This window comes from Oryctolagus cuniculus, chromosome 1, assembly GCF_964237555.1.
Source record: "Oryctolagus cuniculus chromosome 1, mOryCun1.1, whole genome shotgun sequence".
Lineage (NCBI taxonomy): Eukaryota > Metazoa > Chordata > Mammalia > Lagomorpha > Leporidae > Oryctolagus > Oryctolagus cuniculus.
In genome coordinates this window covers 80,721,905-80,741,258 of record NC_091432.1, presented here as the reverse complement: position 1 = coordinate 80,741,258, position 19,354 = coordinate 80,721,905, and the positions used below count along the sequence as shown (strand labels likewise).

At 42.8% G+C, this 19,354-nt stretch overlaps 1 protein-coding gene across 1 annotated transcript in view; it reads left to right on the top strand.

Moving 5' to 3' along the window:
- The first annotated feature begins 4,531 nt into the window (after nt 1–4,531).
- TRIM77 (tripartite motif containing 77) overlaps nt 4,532–19,354 on the top strand; it is a 30,180-nt gene continuing 15,357 nt past the window's right edge. Inside the window, exon 1 of the mRNA XM_017347878.3 lies at nt 4,532–4,876. Coding sequence (XP_017203367.3) covers nt 4,532–4,876 — 345 coding nt within the window. The remainder of the gene's footprint in view (nt 4,877–19,354) is intronic.

Below are 19,354 nucleotides of genomic sequence, written 5' to 3'. Positions count from 1 at the left end.
TATTGCTTTTCCTCTGGGAAAGTGTTGATGGTTATTTCTCTAGACAGCACTAGAAGTTAGCGTAAAAGTCTTTGAAAACATTGACAGTAAACTATCCCTGTTTCTTATCAAAAAACTACATATTATTAATAAATATAGATTTGTATGCTTCCCTAAGGAAATACTGATGCCAGAAACATTGGTTGCAAATTGAAATACCGGTGGTGAGGTTGTGGCACAATGGGTTAAATCACTTCTTGCAACACCAGCATCCTATGTGGGAGTGCCAATTCGAATCTTGGCTGCTCCACTTTGAATCCAGCTCCCTACTAATGTGCCTGGGAAGGCAGCTCATGGTAACCCACATATTGATTCCCCTGTCACTCCTACATGGAAGAACCAGAGAAAAGTCTGGGCTCCTGGCTTCGGCCAGGTCTAACCCCAGCCATGACAGTCATTTGGAGAGTGAGCTAAAGGCAGAAGATTTCTTTCTCTCCCTATCTCTTCCTCTTTTCTGTTGCTCTCCCTTTCAAATAAACAAAAATAAAACTTTTTAAAAATAATTTGAATATAAAGCCCTCAAGTATACTTAGCAACTGAAGGCTCCCATTTTTTTTTTAAGATTTATTTTATTTATTTCAAAGGCTGAGTTACAGAGAGAGAGAGAGAGAGATATCTTCAATTCAATGGTTCACTACCTAAATTGCTTCAACAGATGGAGCTAGGCCAGTCTGAAAGCAAGAGTCAGGAGGTTCTTCTTCCAGGTCTCCCATGAGGTTGCACAGGTCCAAGTACTTGTACCATCTCCTGCTGCTTTCTCAGGCACATCAACAAGAAACAGAATCAGAAGTGGAATAGCTGGGACTTGAACCATTGCCCCAAATGGATGCTGGTACTGCAGGCAGTGGCTTAATGTACTGCACCACAATGCTGAATCCTGGGCTCCCATGTTTTAAAAAGCATAGCAGTAAATACTTAGCAGATCACCCACTTGAAATGTAGATAAGCAGGGCCAGTGCTGTGGCTCAGTGGGTTAAGCTCCTGTCAAATATCTTTCTCTGGGACCAGTGCTATGGTATAGCGGGTAATGCTGCCGCCTGCAGGACCAGCATCCCATATGAGTGCGAATTTTTGTCCTGGCTGTTGCACTTCTGATTCAGCTCTCTGCTATGGCCTGGGAAAGAAAGCAGTGGAAGATGGCCCAAGGCCTCAGGCCCCTGCATCCACAAGGGAGACCTGGAAGAAGCTCCTGGCTCCTGGCTTCAGCTCAGGGCATCTCTGGCCATTGAGGCCAATTGGGAAGTGAACCAGCAGATGGAAGACGTCTCTCTCTCTCTCTTTGTGTCTCTCTATGCCTCTCCTCTCTCTGTGTAACTCTGATTTTCAAACAACTAAATCTTTAAAAAATATCTTTCTCACATTTTCCTAAGGTGTTTCTGTTTTGCTAAAATGAAGAGTTTCAGTAATGTTGATCAAGGAGTCCCTGAGTTGTACATTTTGGCTTTCTCTCCTGTACACTCTGAGATGGGTCAGGCAGTGCCAGGCAGAGACTCTAGCTTCTTACCTAGCTGTGAGGCCTTGGAGGCTTAGTCTAGAGTGTGAGGGGCAGGATTATCATTCAGTGTTGAAGGACAAGGGTGTGTCACTTCACAGTATAAAAAATAAATCAATAACTGACCACTATCAACATGAGAGAATAGAATTAAAGCTACTCTCAGGCAAAAGTATTCTAAATTTTCTGTGACTTTCATAAGTGTATTAAATTAACAACATCCTCTTTTGTACACTTGTATTAAAGATTTCTTTATTTATTTGAAAGTAAGAGGTACACAGAGAGAGGAGCACAACCACATCCCAGTCAATGAGAGCCACATATATTATGGTCCCTTAAGATTATGAAGCAGCTGAAAGTTCCTGTCACCTGGTGTAGCCTGATCTGGTGTAGCTACTGCAGACATCTCGACATTCTATCAAAACACATCACTTGTGTGTGTGTGTGTGTGTGTGTGTGTGTGTGTTTGTGTATGTGATGTAGTTGGTGTAAAGAAACACTATATGAAAGTATAGGTCATTATGTACAATAACATATGATAAGGATAACAAATCACAGTTCCAGGCTTATGTACCATGCTATACTTTCTACCATTATTATGCTAAGTGCTCCTTCTGTGCATAAATGAAAACTGCACCAGAAAACAGCCTGCTGTCTTACCCTGGCAGCAGCTTCCTGCATCTCATGTTTACCCTATTCCTTGATTGCATCAATAGGCCATGTGGAACGATTGCCTAAACCACCAAGGTGATGTAAATTTATAATGTTCACAGTGACATCATGACCTAAATAGACACTTCTCAGATCACTGACCTGTGATTAGAAGACTCCTGACTTTACTTACCTGGTATCAATATGAGGACCCAGGGGCCAACATTGCGGCATAGAGGTAAAGCTGCTGCCTCCCATAGGGGAGCCAATTTGTTTCCAGGATGCTCCATTTCTGATCTAGCTTCCTGCTAATGATCTGGGTAAAGCAGTGGAAGACTGCCCTGATGTTCAGGCTCCAGCTATCTGCATGGGAGACTTGGAGAAAGCTCCTGGCTTCCACCTGGCTTAGTCCTGGCCATTATAGCCATCTGGGGAGTGAACCAGCAGATGGAAGATCTCTCTCCTCTCTCTCGAATCCCAACTTCAAGTAAATATTTTTTTAAATGAATACCCATATATTAGGCATATATGTTGTAAAATCATGATCTATTTTCTGGTGCTCCTTGTGATAATAGATTTAGTACTGTGACGTGGTGCTTGGTATTAGTTTTACAAACTTAGAAATGTAGCTATAGTGCTGGCACTGTGGCACAGTGGGTTAATGCTCTGGTCTGCAGCACCGGCATCTCATATGGGTACCGGTTCCAGGCTTTCTGCTCCACCTTCGATCAGCTCTCTGCTATGGCCTTGGAAAGCTGTAGAAGATGGCCCTCTCTCTGTACCTCTTTCTTTCGTTCGTTCATTCCTTCTTTCTTTCTTTCTTTCATTCTTCCGTTGCTTCTTTGTTTCTTTCTCTCTTTCCTTCTCTCTCTCTTTCTTTCTTTTTTCTAGATTTTTATTTATTTATTTGAAAGTCAGTGTTACAGAGAGAGAGAAAGAGAGAGAAAGAGTGGCCTTCCATCCACTGGTTCACTCTCCAATTGGCTGCAAAGGTCAGAGCTACCCTGATCTGAAGCCAGGTGCCCGGAGCCTCTTCCAGGTCTCCCATGTGGGTGCGGGGCCCAAGGACTTGGACAATCTTCTACTGCTTTCCCAGGCCATAGCAGAGAGATGGATCAGAAGTGGAGCAGCTGGGACCTGAACCAGCTTCCATATGGAATGCCGGCACTGCAGGCAGTGGCTTTACCTGCTACACCACAGCACCAACCCTGTAACTCTTTCAAATAATTAAAATAAATCTAAAAAAATGAAATATAGCTTTAGCTATAGTCTGTGACTCCTTTGCTTTCAGAGATATAGTTATAAAGATAGAAATGTGGTAAAGCCACCTACGATGCCAGCATCCCATATATGTACCAGTTTCAGTTCCAGCTGCTCTAATTCTGATCCAGCTCTAAATTCACAGCTTGGGAACAGCAGTGGAAGATGGCCCAAGTACTTGGATCCCTGCCACCCATGTGGAAGACTTGGAAGAAGATCTTGGCTCCTGGCTTTGGTCTGGTATCACCCTAGCTGTTGTGTCTACCCTGGGGAGCGAATCAGCAGATAGAAGATACTTTTCTCTGTCTCTGCCTCTATCTCTATAACTGTGACTGTCAAATAAATGGATAAATTTTTTAAAAACAGAGATAGGAATGCAAGCTCAACATATTACTGGATTCATGTCAGTAGATCCTGTCTGAAATATGACACAGAGTCAAGTATTCAGAAATTGTTTTTGGGTGGTGGATTATGGAATTTTAAAAAGGGAAACCAAAGAAAAATTCGACAATTAAATGAAATAATGAAAGGAGATATCAGTCACGCATCCCTTGGTAACCCAATTGCTGGCAATGAGCACTATGATTGACTTTTTTTAAAAGATTTATTTATCAATTTGAAAGAGTTACACACACACACACACACACACACACACACACACAGAGGGGTCTTCCATCTGCTGGTTCACTCCCCAGTTGGCTGCAACAGGTGGACTGCGCCAGCCCCTATAATTGACTTTCAGAGCATGCAGAGACCACTCTATAAGTCAGAATTGGGTCAAAATCTCAAGCTCAGAACATTTGGATGAAAGTTCACCTCAACAAAATGGAATTTCTTTTTAATCTGGGAGACAAGGGTAGGATGTATGGTGCCTACTCTTAGGCAAAATTCTACTCAGCTACATGCAAAATTCAAACCTTTGACATCACACAAACTAATGACTGAACAGGCACTGAGTCAAATTTTCCTTTGGTCTCTGTGTAACAAACTAGAATAAACTTTGAATTCATTTCCCTTAGGAAAATGGACTCAGGCATCCCACACATCTTACAGAAAGAACTCTCTTGCTTCATTTGCCTAAACGTCATGATGGACTCAGTCACCATCAGCTGTGGGCACAGCTTTTGTAGGCCCTGTGTCTGCCTTACCTGGGAAGAAGCCCAAATTCCTGCCCGCTGTCCAATATGCAGGGAACCTTCACGACAGGAAGATTTCAAAACCAATATTCATTTGAAGAACCTAGTTTCCATTGCCAGACAAGCTAGTCTCCAGCAGTTCTTCGACTCTGAGGAGGGCGTGTGTGGGACCCATAAGAAGATGAAGAAGATATTCTGTGAAGAGAACCAGAGCCTGCTCTGTGTGCACTGCTCTGATTCCCCCGAGCATGAGGCTCACAGACACCGCTCCATTAGTGTGGCTGCTGAGGACTACAGGGTAAGTGATGCTTCTGGGAGCACTTTGAGTGCTGGAGGATGGCAGGCTCAACTCATAATGAAAATGAAGTTCGTGACGAGGATTAACTCACTCTTCTCTGAATGCCAGGTTCTGTTCTAGATAACAACAAAGAAATCAAAATACAAATGTGTTTACAGATGGATATTTAGCCTCATGGTTAAGACACCCACATCCCATATTTGAGTACCTGATTCAATACCTTGCGCTGTCTCTTAATTCCAGCATTCTGCTTATATGACCACGGGAAGCAGCAGTAAAGGCTCAATTAGTGGGGTCCCTCTAACCCAAGTGGCAACATGGATGGAATTCCTGGCTTCTAGCTTCTGTCACACTTATCCCTATCTGTTTTGGAGATCTAGCATTTGAAGCAGTAAACAAGAATACTCTTTATCCCTCGTTGCCTCTTAAAAATTTTTTTTTGAAATTGAATATTCTTGCTAGCGTCAGCTGGGGGATAGACACTTAATTGTCATTGTAATATTTTGGTAAAACACAATGGTCAAGGCAGTGAAAAGAAGTCAAGATCAGAGAAGAGTATTAGGCTACTAAAGCAAGTTCCAAAAGATTCAATAGTATTTATTAATCCTCCTGAAATAAATAGGATCATATGCTTCAGAATAACAGGGGAAAAGCATTAGTATATCCAAATTCTGATGTAAGGTGCTATATTAAATATTAACAATGCTTTTTTTATCAACTTATTTGTGAACATACTTGCATTACATTTTGTGCATCTGTAGTTTGAAATATAACATTGACAATTACAAAGGCAAACAGGGAGGTATTATGATCTTTTTACTCTCACTAATGTACTTCTATCTAAAAGTAGTTGATTTTCTCCCACATTATGGGTCCCAAATATAAGTCTGCTTGCTTCTCTGGTGTCCAAGAAAACAAGAAAAATCTGAATGAGAAGAACAGAATAATCACCCAGTAGATGGTGAGTATTGAGTATGCCTCCGAGGCAACCTGAGACAGATCTTTTAGAAACTTGGACATTCATCAAAGAGCTAAAACTTTCTCAGGGAAGATTTTGTGATGATCTGGTTGTGAGTACCCTGATGATCAGAAAGAATGGTGGAACTATGCAGTAGAAAGTTTTCATACTTAAAAATTATTAAAAAGGCCGGCACCGCGGCTCAATAGGTTAATCCTCCACCTGTGGCGCCGGCACCATGGGTTCTAGTACAGGTTGGGGCGCTGGATTCAATCCCGCTTCCCCCTCTTCCAGACCAGCTCTCTGCTGTGGCCCGAGAGTGCAGTGGAGGATGGGCCCTGCACCTGAATGGGAGACCTTGAGAAGCACCTGGCTCCTGGCTTTGGATCAGTGCGGTGTGCCACCCGCACACCGGTGTGTCTTTCTCTCTCTCATTGCCCACTCTGCCTATCCAAAAAAAAAAAAAAAAAAAAAAAATATTATAAAGCACTTCAAAATATACTTTTTTTATTTGAAATACAGAGATCATCAATTCCTTGTTCACTCCTCAAATGCTGACAACAACTGGAGTTCCCTGGGGTATGCCAAAATTAGGAGCCCAAGACTCAATCTGGATTCCCCACATGGGTGGCAGGAACCAAAGTAATTGGATCATTACCTTCTGCCTCCCAAGGTGGTCATTAGCAGGAAGCTGGAGCCCAAAGTGTAACTTGCTTGAATTTCAACCCAGGCACTTGAGAGGTGTGGGTGTCTACCTCTTCCTCCTAAAGATTTTTTCACTAGTGCAGAGATCTGAATGTTGCATATAATTACTTATGGATAAACAATAAATCTGAACAACTTGCACACAGTCTATCAGACCTGAGAGAATATGTTTTAAAGAAATTATCAATGAAATATTTTCTTGAGGTGTTTCAGGAACTTAAAGTGGGTGAAAGTAGTTTGAGCAAGTTGGGATAGGTTGTTTGTACAGTTAATAACCAGTAAAAACAACTAAAAGCAAAGAGAATGAACTTATGGTTTATGAGACGTAAGGGGCATCAAGTTATGTCCATAGCTTATTGGCAGAAGATTTGAGTCAAAGTGAATATATGAGTTTCAGGTGGAGAGAGATGAAGTAATCCTGGGTATGTGACTGGGGAAATCTTTGTCCCTGCAGTGGTATGTGTCTCTGCACAGACAGATTACCAGGGCATCTTATGAAATGCTGCATCTAGGTCCACAAGAAGATGAAAGACAACACACAGACACTTATAAAGGAACAGAACAAGATTTTCCAACAGCTTAAGAAAAGCAAAGCAAAGAAGAAACAGCTAAGAAAAATATACAAAGAATTGATGAAAATGTACCATCAACCAGATGGAGTGCTGCTCCAGGTAAGAAATGAGGACATGTTGGACGGTGCCGCGGCTCAATAGGCTAATCCTCCACCTTGCAGCACTGGCACACCGGGTTCTGGTCCTGGTCAGGGTGCCAGATTCTGTCCTGGTTGCCCCCCTTCCAGGCCAGCTCTCTGCTATGGCCCGGAAGTGCAATGGAGGATGGCCCAAGTGCTTGGGTCCTGCACCCCATGGGAGACCAGGAGAAGCACCTAGCTCCTGCCTTTGGATCAGTGCGGTGCGCTGGCCGTGGCGGCCATTGGAGGGTGAACCAACGGCAAAAGGAAGACCTTTCTCTCTGTCTCTCTCTCTCTCTCACTGTCCACTCTGCCTGTCAAAAAAAAAAAGAAAGAAAGAAAGAAAGAAAGAAAGAAAGAAAGAAAGAAAGAAAGAAAGCAAAAAGAAATGAGGGCATGCATGAGGAGAATTATACTATCTCAAGCTCATATCTTTGACTACGTTATTCAGTACCATATCTGTATATGTGTCCACTAAATAGTATACATATTACTCAGTATTATTTAGGTGGGGAAATGTCTCAAGTGGAAATAACATAGACACCCAATAACCCTGTGAACAAACATGCTATCCAACATTGCTACAGTAGATTCCCTTGGGAATATTTTCTTCTGAGATTTGCCTTTTGTATCTCATTTCTCTAAAAATATAAAGAAGAATTATTTTTCCCAGATAAGCCATATTAGCCTCCAATTGTGCAATACAGAGACATTTAGAAAACATCATCATTTCCCCTTTCAGGCTGAATGTCCTTAGCTGCAGTTGCTTTTAACATGAAGCATGTTACCCTTCGGAGACAAGCTGTGGGGCTGGGGATTTGGGGCAATGCAGTCAGCATTTCTGTCTCCTCACTGCAGAGTCTGAATTTATTACAACTTGATTGTGTCAATATAGTGGGAGGGGATTTTCTTTGTATTTGAAAAAGGAAACAAATTTATAAGGGTGTTTGGGATGATTGTGCCAGACTCAAGGCCTGGATAGGTAGGCAGAATAGCCCTCTTCTAATGAGATCTAAGCTTTTCTGTTTCTGTTGGCAGGATTTGGGAGACATATTAACAAGGTATGCTTATCCTCAATATAAATTAGGGCACCATTAGAATTATGAGAGAGACCAAGCTGTACTAACAAAATAAAGATAATGTTAGCAAAGATACGCCACCTTTTGAGTTTGTTTTACTGAATATATTTCCTTTGCCAAAAATGAGCCTTTCTGTGGCAGAGGGATATGTATAGCTGTTTCTAGAAGAAAGCTACCCATGCTTTTAGATTTCAACTTACAGCCATACTATAACGCAGGGAGTAGATTTTTCAGCTGGAAAATGAAGGAAGTAGGAAAAGGAAGAAAGTGAAGATTCCCTGAAAATGGCACAAGCTCAGTTCATCAGTGTGGTTTTACACTACAATATCAGAAAACGGATTTGGTGTAGACTTTTCAGTTCTGTGATTAAATGTTTTATTAAACATTCTGATGAGTTATTGAGTATGTGAAACATCAATTTCTTATTCTTTCTTCTAGGTGTGAGTCACTACAGCAGCCTGTGCCCCAGCCTGTGAACCCAGAGCTCAAGGCTCAACCTGTCACTGGGCTGATAGACAGGCTCAGGCACTTCCAAGGTGAGTGTCAGCTCTTCGGAGAGATTACTATACAATGCTTCTCAAAAATGTCATCTGTGAGCAATCTTTGCCTCTTAATCTTTCATCCAGGGGATGAAAGAGGGGAACAGTCTATTAGTAGGCATTTATAATTGTATTTGGTAGTGTAATTCTCATGATATTGGGAGAAAAAAATGAAAGCTGGCATAATGGTAAACATTAATTAGTCCTAACCAAAAAAAAATCTTTTGAGGAAAGGAAACTCAAAAGAGGGTTCCTTGAGCCATGGAACATGATAATAGGCAATGTCACTTGGTCATCAACTCAAACTAATGGAATGTAAATCAAAGAATTTCAGTTTCAATGTCATTGCTTATGTCAATAGGACCATTATTTTATATTTAAAAATATTGCCTTCAATTTTCTCAGCAGTTGAATTAGCAACATACATGAGATTAATTTAAAAATACATGAATACACATAAAATAAATAAACATAGAAAATCCTTTAGGTACAAACATAATAAAGTAAGTTGTTGGTTCATGAGGTAATACATAGAACTCCATAGCACACCTAAAGCTGGAGGGCTATTTAGTAGAAGAAGGAAGACTGGAGCAGCTGCACCAAGGTGTGTGAGGCAGAAAACTCTCATTCTGGTGAATGCAGGAAGAACAGTCCACATTCCCCTCTGTCAGCTTTGTGTAGTAATGTAGAAATTCTATCAAGGAGGAGTGGCAGGCCAGAAAACTGAGAGCTTTGCTCAATGCCTAAGAGTAATGGCTGATTGCAAATGGAGCATGGGAAAGTACATATCAAAGAATGGAGATCTTCTTTCTGGGCATTTAAGTGAAACCTACAATTGTTGTACCTGAGTGAGTGCAAACAGAGGAGCACCACACATGGATATAATTTGATGGTCCTTTATTTCAGGCAATGGAGAGTGGGCTCAAGCCGTAAAGAACCCTTGACCCCAAAGCACAAAGCAACAGGCAAAAACCACAGGGAGGGGAGGGAGACTACTTGGTTGCTAGGATCGGGGGAAATACATGGTTACTAGGGTCAAGCTGACCTAAGGCCTTTGTGAAATTAATATTAATTACAATCTTGACAATAAACAAATTACAATATTAACAATAATCCAGGTGTAGCCTATCTGTTTTTAATCTTGAGCTATCATGCTACGGAGTTTCTATGCTTTGCCAAGTGTAATACAGTGTGTCAAGTGTGATGTAGTATATTGCTATTGTTCAAGTGTTTTTTAGATCATAGTTTCAGACCAAGTCTCATGGGGGGGTGGTTATCAAGATGGAATCTCAGATGTTGCAAAATGGAGTCCCTAATGTCAAGGTGTTACTTCAGAATCTCCATTTGAATTAGTAGCAAAAAGTAAACAGCAATCCAGTCAGAAGCTGAGCAGAGACAACAAAGCAGACAAACTGCCCAGGAGTCCTGATATTTCACTCATTCCTGGGAATCTTGAAGCCTCATTATCTCTGCCAGGCTGCTGTCACTCAGGAGAAAGTAAGAGACAGGGATAGATTCGAAAGTATTCCCTGGGCAGGTATTTGTTTCAGAAATTAAGATCGTGCTTGGAACACCCACATCCCATGTCAGAGTACCTGGTTCAATTCTTGGCTTCTGCACTTCTGATGCAACTTCCAGCTGATGCACACTCGAGGAAGCAGCACGTAATGGCTTGAAAACTTGGGTGTCTGCCACTCACATAGGAAACCTAGAATGAGTTCCAGCCTCCTTGCTTTGGACTGGCACAGCCCTGGCTGCTGCAGGCATTTGGGAAGTGAACCAGAAGGTAGAAGATCTCTCCATCTCTCTCTCTCTCTCTCTCTCTCTCTCTCTGACTGTATGTGTGTGTGTGTCTCTTTCTCTCTAATTGTCTCTCTGTCTCCAAATCAAAATAAAAATAAATAAACAAAAGTTATAAGGAAAGAAAGTGTTCCCTAAGCCACCCACTGAGCCTCAACCAAGAACTGTGAGCACTGTTGGCTTAAAACCTAAAGCACATTTCTGAGTTAACCATAAGCTACTGTATTCTAGCAGAGAATCCCTAGAAGGCAGGCTTGAAAACAAAGTCACAGTCATCTCGGGATGTCTGGAGACTGTGCCCATGCACTGCCTCAGGAGTCACCCGAGGGAAGAATCATGAGCTGTCAGTCCATGTCAGAATGTGAGACTGACTTGTAAACTCCAAACAGGGACAACAGGCTCCACACTGCACATGCTGAATGATAAAGGCTAACAATGGAACTAGCTATGAGGACTTAGGCACAACCTTTGAAATGCAGAATAACATACATATAAATAAATAGATAGGATATGGCTTAGTGTTAGCTGGATTTATAGTAAAGCTTTTCCATTATGAATATTTCTATCTCAGAAGCCAACAGCACATCTTCACCTGAAAGTCGCACTTCTTTTACTTACAAAGAAATCTCTACATTTTTCAGTTAATATGCTAGTTTTCTAAGCACTTTTCTTCCCTCCTTATCCTTCTCCCAAAAAAATCCAGAAGAAATGGTAATAAAACATAAACTATGTTGCTTTTGGAATGAAGGACTTACGCACAGTATCTGATAATATGATAAAAGAATTTTATTTCACACAGTCTCTTCCAGGAGCTGAGCAGGGCAGTAGTGACAGCAGCCAGGGGCTGAGGCTTCCCTAAACAGACCCTGAGCACAGGCACAGAGTGCTGGGACTGCAGGGTTATAGAGGGGGAAGCAGAGGAAGGAGTTGGGGACCACACCCAAGCCCTGGGGGTTAATGCAGGCAGACATCAGGTAGGATGTGCTGCCCTGGCTGCTGGTCCCATCCTTCAAGGGCCTGGGTCTCCAGGACACAGGCAGCCTCATCATCACCCACAGGTTCTGCAGTCCTGGAGGACAAGAGGCCGCTGCACCTCTCAACTTGCTCCTCCTTCCTGCCAGGAGTCAGAAAATGATAGGAACCGGCAACACCGACAACACACGACTCTCCCCTCTCCTCCCCAGCTCCAAAGCCCTCCTCCCTGTTTTCTTCCCATCTCTGTCTCTGCCTTTCCTCCTCACACTGCAGCCGGTTTTGAGTCCAGTTTAGTTGTTTAGTTCTTGCAGAACAAAGTAAACTGAGAGGCAGTGAGGGAAAGGGAGCGAGCCAGTCTCCTTCATCCCTGTGCACCGCCAGCTCTGACATCCCTGCTCCTCTGCCTTCGGGTCCTCACTCTGGCATCCTTTCTGGACTCGGCAGTAATTGTAGCCTCCTTACTAATAACATATTCTTAAAGTGCACGAATTCAAGAGTGTATTTCTAGGGCACCCACAATACAATGTCATTTTCCTCCCCCCTCCAAACCCCCCCCCCCCCGTCATTACCTCCAGGTCACTGGTCACAACCTTCTTTCTCCGGGGAGAGCAATTGCCTCTGACCTGAGACCACGGGCTGACTGAAATGATACCAGGATAACAGGGAACAGGTGCTGAGAACACAGCCAATTTCCCTCTCCACCCAAGTGACAGACTGGGATCTGGAGCCCTGCTGACTCAGCCACAGATGCATTTCTTCTGACATTTTGGATAGCTGACTCAGAAGCACTGCTTCAGTAGACCTACCGGAGCTGGAAGTGGGAGAAAATCACAAGAAATAGAGTGCAGATTCCGCCTGGCTCAATGCACAATTTTCCCTTTCCTTGCTCTCAGCCTGGGGTAGAAGTGCCCAGGACTTTGCTGGGCCAGCCATGCTGAGCAGCTTAGCAGTGCTCCAAAGGCTACCAGTAAGTAGCTTGCACCTGCTACCGCTGGGGACCAGCATAGGGGCACGGAGCTGAATGTCAGATGAGAAGGAGCCCAGCTCTCAACCTGTCCAAGGCTCCTCTCACTCTGCCCCTTGGAGTCTGGACTGAGAGGGACTTGCTCTGGGCAAGGACTCCCTCTGTGCAAGGATTCTCCCAGGAACTCACCGCTGAGAAGGGGCAGACTCCGCAGAAGCAAGGGCAGAACACTGCAGAACTAGGATCCGGCCTGGGACAACCCAGATAGCCTAAAAAAAAAGAAAGAAAGAAAAAATCAGAACCTATAGGCCCCACCGACTTTCAGCTCCAGAATTTGGGAAAGCTCCCAGAGGGACATCTCCGACAGTGTCCTGCTCTGTGGTGACACCTGACCACTGCCTGCCACTGTCCACCCTCTCATGGAGCCCCCAGGATTTCTTGCAATCCTCCACAAGGCCCTCTTGTTTAACACGCAGAAATCCTTTCCAGTATCCAATCCATCAAAGGCTTTCCACAGACTCTCCAGAGACAAAGTCCTTGAAAGAGGGAGTTGCACTGCACCACAAGTTCCTGGGTCCTCTGTCTACTGGCCTCACCCACATGTGATCACATTGCAGGTGCAGCTTTGATGAAAACCGAATTTCTAGCACAAGCCATGTATCTTTTTTTGGTAATGTTTCAAGACATCGAGAGAGAGGATGGAAGGGAGGGAGGAGGAAGGGAAAACTATTACACTCACAGAATTGTGTCTATGAATTATATTGAATATGTTCAATGAAAAAACTAAAAATAAATAAATAAAAATAAAATATTCACATAAATGTGCATATGGGGGAGAGAGAGAAGAAAAGAAAAAGGGAGAGAGAGAGAGAGAGAGAGAAAGAAAGGAAGAAAGGAAGGAAGGAAGGAAGGAAGGAAGGAATTAAGAAAGAAAGAAAGAAAGAAACCAGCGCCGTGGCTCACTAAGGTAATCCTCCGCCTTGTGGCGCCGTAACACCAGGTTCTAGTCCCGGTCGGGACACTGGATTCTGTCCCGGTTGCCCCTCTTCCAGGCCAGCTCTCTGCTGTGGCCAGGGAGTGCAGTGGAGGATGGCCCAAGTGCTTGGGCCCTGCACCCACATGGGAGACCAGGAGAAGCACCTGGCTCCTGCCATCAGATCAGCGCAGTGCACTAGCCACAGCGCGCCAGCTGCGCCGGCCATTGGAGGGTGAACCGACAGCAAAAGGAAGACCTTTCTCTCTGTCTTTCTTTCTCACTGTCCACTCTGCCTGTCAAAAAAGAAGGGAAGGGAAGGGAAGGGAAGGGAAGGGGAGGGGAGGGGAGGGGAGGGGAGGGGAGGGGAGGGAGGGGAGGGGAGGGGAGGGAAGGGAGAATATACCTTCTATCCACTGATTCATGCCCCAAAAGGCTGAGATAGCCAGGGCTAAGCCAGGCAGAAGCCAGGAGCCAGGATCTTCATCCTGGCCTCCCACATGGGTGGTGGCAGGGATCCAAGTTCTTGAGCCATTATCAGCTGTCTTCTCACACACAAGCAGGAAGCTGGATAGGATACAGAGTAGATGGGACGTCAGCTGGCACTGGGATACAGAATGCCAGCACTCCAAAAAAGCAGCTTATCCCTCTGCCTCCTCTGCCTCCCCATTTACCTCTGGAGCTAAGTAGCAGGATGCCAGACGCAGGAGCAGAATCTCACCTCCCTCTTAAACTTGGCTGCTGTCTGTCCTGAGTGTCCTGGTGGGGACCTCTGATCTAGATGACAGCTGTACGGCTCACTCACATGGTGACTGCTTGATCTGAGAACCAGTTCTGTCCTTAGAGACTCAATAATGTCCCATCCCTTGATGGTTACATTTACTTAATTATTTTTCAAAGAGACTTCATAAAGATAAATAAGATCTATCTGACTTATATTTAAAATACCTAACAAAAATAATAAAGTGAAATACATATACTCGTATCTATAAAAGATAAAATAAAACAGGCAATAAAATACAATTAACTTTTTCACACTTCAGACCAGAACTACAAGACCTGGAAGAAGACACTGAAATTGTTTTTAAAACAGGCCACATCATCTTCAAAAGAAGACGACTACTTCTATTGTATTTTTTTTTTTTTTTTACTTTTAAAAAATGAGACATTATATACTCTGGTTAAGCAAGCAAACACCAACTTTCTTTTGGGTAAATGTTTTTGAAAGATTTTTTTTATGTATTTTGAAAGACAGAGTTTCAGAGAGAGGAAGAGAGAGAGAGAGGTCTTCCATCCACTGTTGCACTCCGCAATTGGCCGCAATAGCCAGAGCTGTGCCAATCCAAAGCCAGGAGCCAGGAGCTTCTTCCAGGTCCCCCACGTGGGTGTAGAGACCCAAGGACATGGGAAATCTTTCACTGCTATCCCAGGCCACAGCAGAGAGCTGGATTGGAAGAGGAGCAGCCAGGACTAGAACTGGCACCAATATGGGATGCCAGTGCTTCAGGCCAGGGTGTTAACCCACTGTGCCCCAGCGCCGGCTCTTTGTAGGTAAATTTTATCCCAGTGTCTTAAAGGGTCAAATTTCTATGTAAAACCAGTTTGAGGTATTATCATTTTCCCTAGAGGTCTAGAAAAAGTAGTTTACTTTGTTCTACAAGAACTAACAAAAGCAAATAAGGGCCAGACAGATTATCATCGTGTTTGAAATGAAGGATAATTTGCTGCTCATCCACAAACACTACCCACTATCTCCAGCTGCAGTCAGTGCCAGCCCCTTCAGAGCTTTGCACTAACATTTGAGTGGTCTGATCTTAGCATAGTGGCAAGCCCCTAGGACAACAATGTTGAAAAGTCTGGGTCACAATCCAGGTCAATTTCACTTCTCAACCCTGAGAATCTGCTGTAGCTTCCTTGGAGGCAAAAGCGAGGGCCTCAACCTTAGCGGTGAAAAGTGGGCAAAAGTTCCTGCTGCTGCTGCTTTGCTGGGTGGTTCTCCTCCAAACTAGGCTCTGGAAAGTTTGGTTTACCCCCACCTTATGGTGAATGTAGAAGCCCAGTGGGAAATTGCTCATCTAAAGGGAGCATTTACTTTGGTTTTCTGGAACTCCACGAAATAATATTTACATTAACTTTCTGGCCATAGTCACATAAAGGAAATCTTGTGAATCTAACTACCTACCTACCTTCCCCCCTATTTTCCCTGTAACAGTTGTGCCACTGGATATGAATCATTGCAAACACTTTTAATGCAAGATTTGTATCTCTATTATCTTTGAGCCCAGATATGTATCACAATAAAACCTAGAAATTCTACTGAACAACTTTTTTATAGTTATATCACGAGCATGTTAACTATAATTGAAAATGAATCTTGATGTGAATGGAATGGGAGAGGGAGCAAGAGATGGGAGGGTTGCGGGTGGGAGGGAAGTTATGGGGGGGAAAAATCCACGGTAATCCATAAGCTGTACTTCGGAAATTTATATTTATGAAATAAAAGTTAAAAAAAAAAGAGCATGTTAACGAGATTTTCAGCAAAACCGATACACAAACACCTTCCTTCCTTCCTTCCTACCTACCTTCCTTCCTTCCTTCCTTTTGTACATTCTTCCGCATATAAAGGAGAACATGAAGTATTTGTCTTTCTGTGTCTGGCTTATTTCTCTCAACATCATGTCCTCCAGTTGTGTAAATATAGCTTTGTGAAATTTTGTTTTATACCTTTGACAAACCAGTGATTTTAGAATTTTACACTATTATAGTTTTAATGATCATGTTGATAATTTACTCTGTATGGGTGGAATGGTCATTTTTTGTTCAATTATTGTTTATAGTCATTGTCTATATTCCCACTCAACTAGGGTCTTTCTGCTTTTTAATTGCTAAACTTCTTACTCAGGGAAGTATTAAGCCCTTTTACTGTAATGTAAATTAAAAATATATTATCTCAAAAACTAAAAAAAAAAAAAAACAGGAGGAGGAAGGGAGAGGAAGGAGAGAAAGGGAGAAGGGAACATCATTATGTTCATAGAATTGTATTTACACACCATACCTAATCCCTTAAAAACTAATTAAAATTTTAATTTTTTCATCAGTGTTTTATAATATTATGGTAGATATCTTTCACTTATTTGTTTAAATTTTTTTTCCTAAATAGTTTTGTTGCTATTGTGAATGAGATTTCCTTCTGGATATCTCTTTTAGTGAGTTCATAAAAAAGCTACTTGTTTTTGTATGTTTATTTTGTAGCCTACAACTTTAATGAATTGATTCATTAGTTCTAACAGCTTCTTGCTGGAGTGTTTAAGTTTTCCCGTGTTCAGCATCATGCAATCTGAAAATGTGGATATTTTAACTCCTTCCTTCCTAATTTCAATGTCTTTTATTTCTCCTCCTGTTGCAATTGATTTCTCAACAATATTGCAGTGGATTCATTTCTGAGAGGAGGAGCGTGGTGAGGGCAAGTGGCGCGGAGTCACCACACAGACCCCGGGAGTCAGGTGAAAGTAGGCTCGGGACAAGCACCCCACAGACTCGTTTATTTCATTTAGTACAATAGCTTATATAGTCAAGACCAGCCAATCTGGTCAAGGGGCGGTCTATTCCCCAACCTATCACAGCCTGTTGCGAGGCAGTTTTCAAAGCCATCCAATCATAGCCTGTTGCCAGGCAGGCTCCATTGCCAGGTGGGTTTCAAAGCCATTTCTGAGTAACTGAAGCTCGCTTGCCAGTGGCCATCATGGCACGGACTTCTCATTCCACCACATCCTCCCTAACTGCTCTTGCTAATACTTCCAGTACTATATTGACAAAGAGTGATGAACGTGGACTTTCCTGCTCCAGATCTTCAGGGAAGTACTTTTAGCTTTTCCCATTCAGTAGTATAGTGACTGCTGATCTGTCATGTAAAGCCTTCGTAATTCTGAGGTAAGTTCCTTCTGCACCCAATCTGGGCAGAGTTTTACCATGAAAGGACGCTGAATCTTACCAAATGATTTCTTCATGTCTATTAAGATGACCATATGTGTTTTGTTCTTCATTCTGTTGAGGACATTTATGACATTTTTTGATGTGTGAATGTTGAACCACCCTTGCATTTCTGGGATAAATACAACTTGATTCTGATGTCTGCAATCAATAGAGTGAAGAGATATCAGCAGAAGGGGAAAAACTATTTGCAAGCTACCAACCTGAAAAAGGATTATTGTCTAGAATGTATCAGCAACTCAAGAATAACAAAAACCTAATCCAATTAAGAAATGGGCAGAGGTTGGTGCTGTGGCCTAATGGGTAAAGCTGCTGCCTGCAGACATCCCATTATGGGTGCCAGTTTGAGCACCAGCTGCTCCATTTCCAATCCAGCTCCCTGCTAGTTCACCTGGGAAAGCAGCAGTAGATGGCCCAAGTGCTTGAGCTGCTGCCACCTATGTGGGAAACCTGGATGAAGGGCCTGGCTCCTGGGCATTGGGCAGTAAACCAGCAGATGGAAGAGCTCTCTCGCTCTCTTGCTCTCTCTCTCACTCTCTCTCTCTCTGCCTCTTGTTCTTCTCACCTTCTCTGTACCTCTGACTTTCAAATAAATAAATAAATCTTGAAGAAATTGGGCAATAGACAGTTCTCAGAAGGCATACAAATAGTCAACAAATACATGAAAAATGCTCAATATCACTAGCTATCCAGTAAATTCAAGTCTAAATCACAGTGAGATAGCACTTCATCCTTGTCAGAAGGGCTATTAACCAAAGGACACTAACAAATGCTGGCAAGGATGTGGAGAATGGTGAACTCCTATCTATTGGTGGGAATGTAAATTAGTAAAGCCACTTTGAAAAACAGTATGGAGATTTCTTTAAAAACTAGAAATAGATTTGCCATATGATCCAGCAATCCCATTACTGAGTGGGATTTGATACATATTGTACCACAGAGATAACCTGTACCACCATGTTTATAGCAGCATTGTTCACAATAGCCAAAATCAGGAAGCAACCAATGTGTCCATCATCACATGAATGGATAAAGAAAACAATAGAATATTATTCAGCTCTTAAAAAGAATGCAGTGCTACCTTTTGCATCCACACAGATGTTACTGGAGTATATCATGCTGAGTGAAGTAAGTTGAACACTGAAAGATGAATACCACATGTTCTCCCTTATATGTTGGAACTAAAATTTAAAAAGAAAAAATGAAACCAAAAAGTAAATGCCTGTGTGATTGGTACTGCTGTAAATAGTTTCTGCAAACTTTGTTTTATATTTTTGTCAAGCCAGTGGTTAAGAATGATATACTTAAGGCCAGCGCTGCGGCTCACTAGGCTAATCCTCTGCCTGCGGCATGGCACCCCGGGTTCTAGTCCTGGTTCGGGGGCCGGTTTTTGTCCTGGTGGCTCCTCTTCCCATCCAGCTATCTGCTGTGGCCCGGGCAGGCAGTGGAGGATGGCCCAAGTGCTTGGGCCCTGCATTTGCATGGGAGACCAGGAGGAAGCATCTGGCTCCTGGCTTCCAGTCTGCACAGTGCACTGGCCATAGTAGGCATTTGAGGGGTGAACCAACGGAAAAAGGAAGACATTTCTTTCTTACTGTCTCTCTCTCTCTCACACTGTCTAACTCTGCCTGACCGAAAAAAGAAAAAAGAAAGAATGATATACTTCTATAGATTTAATGATCTGTGATTATTTTGAAATATACTGCATGAGTGACATGGACATCTTTTCATTTGGTTATTGTTTATAGCTCTTACCTCTATTCCTATTAAACTATGGTGTTTTTACTTTTCCCTTGTTGAACAC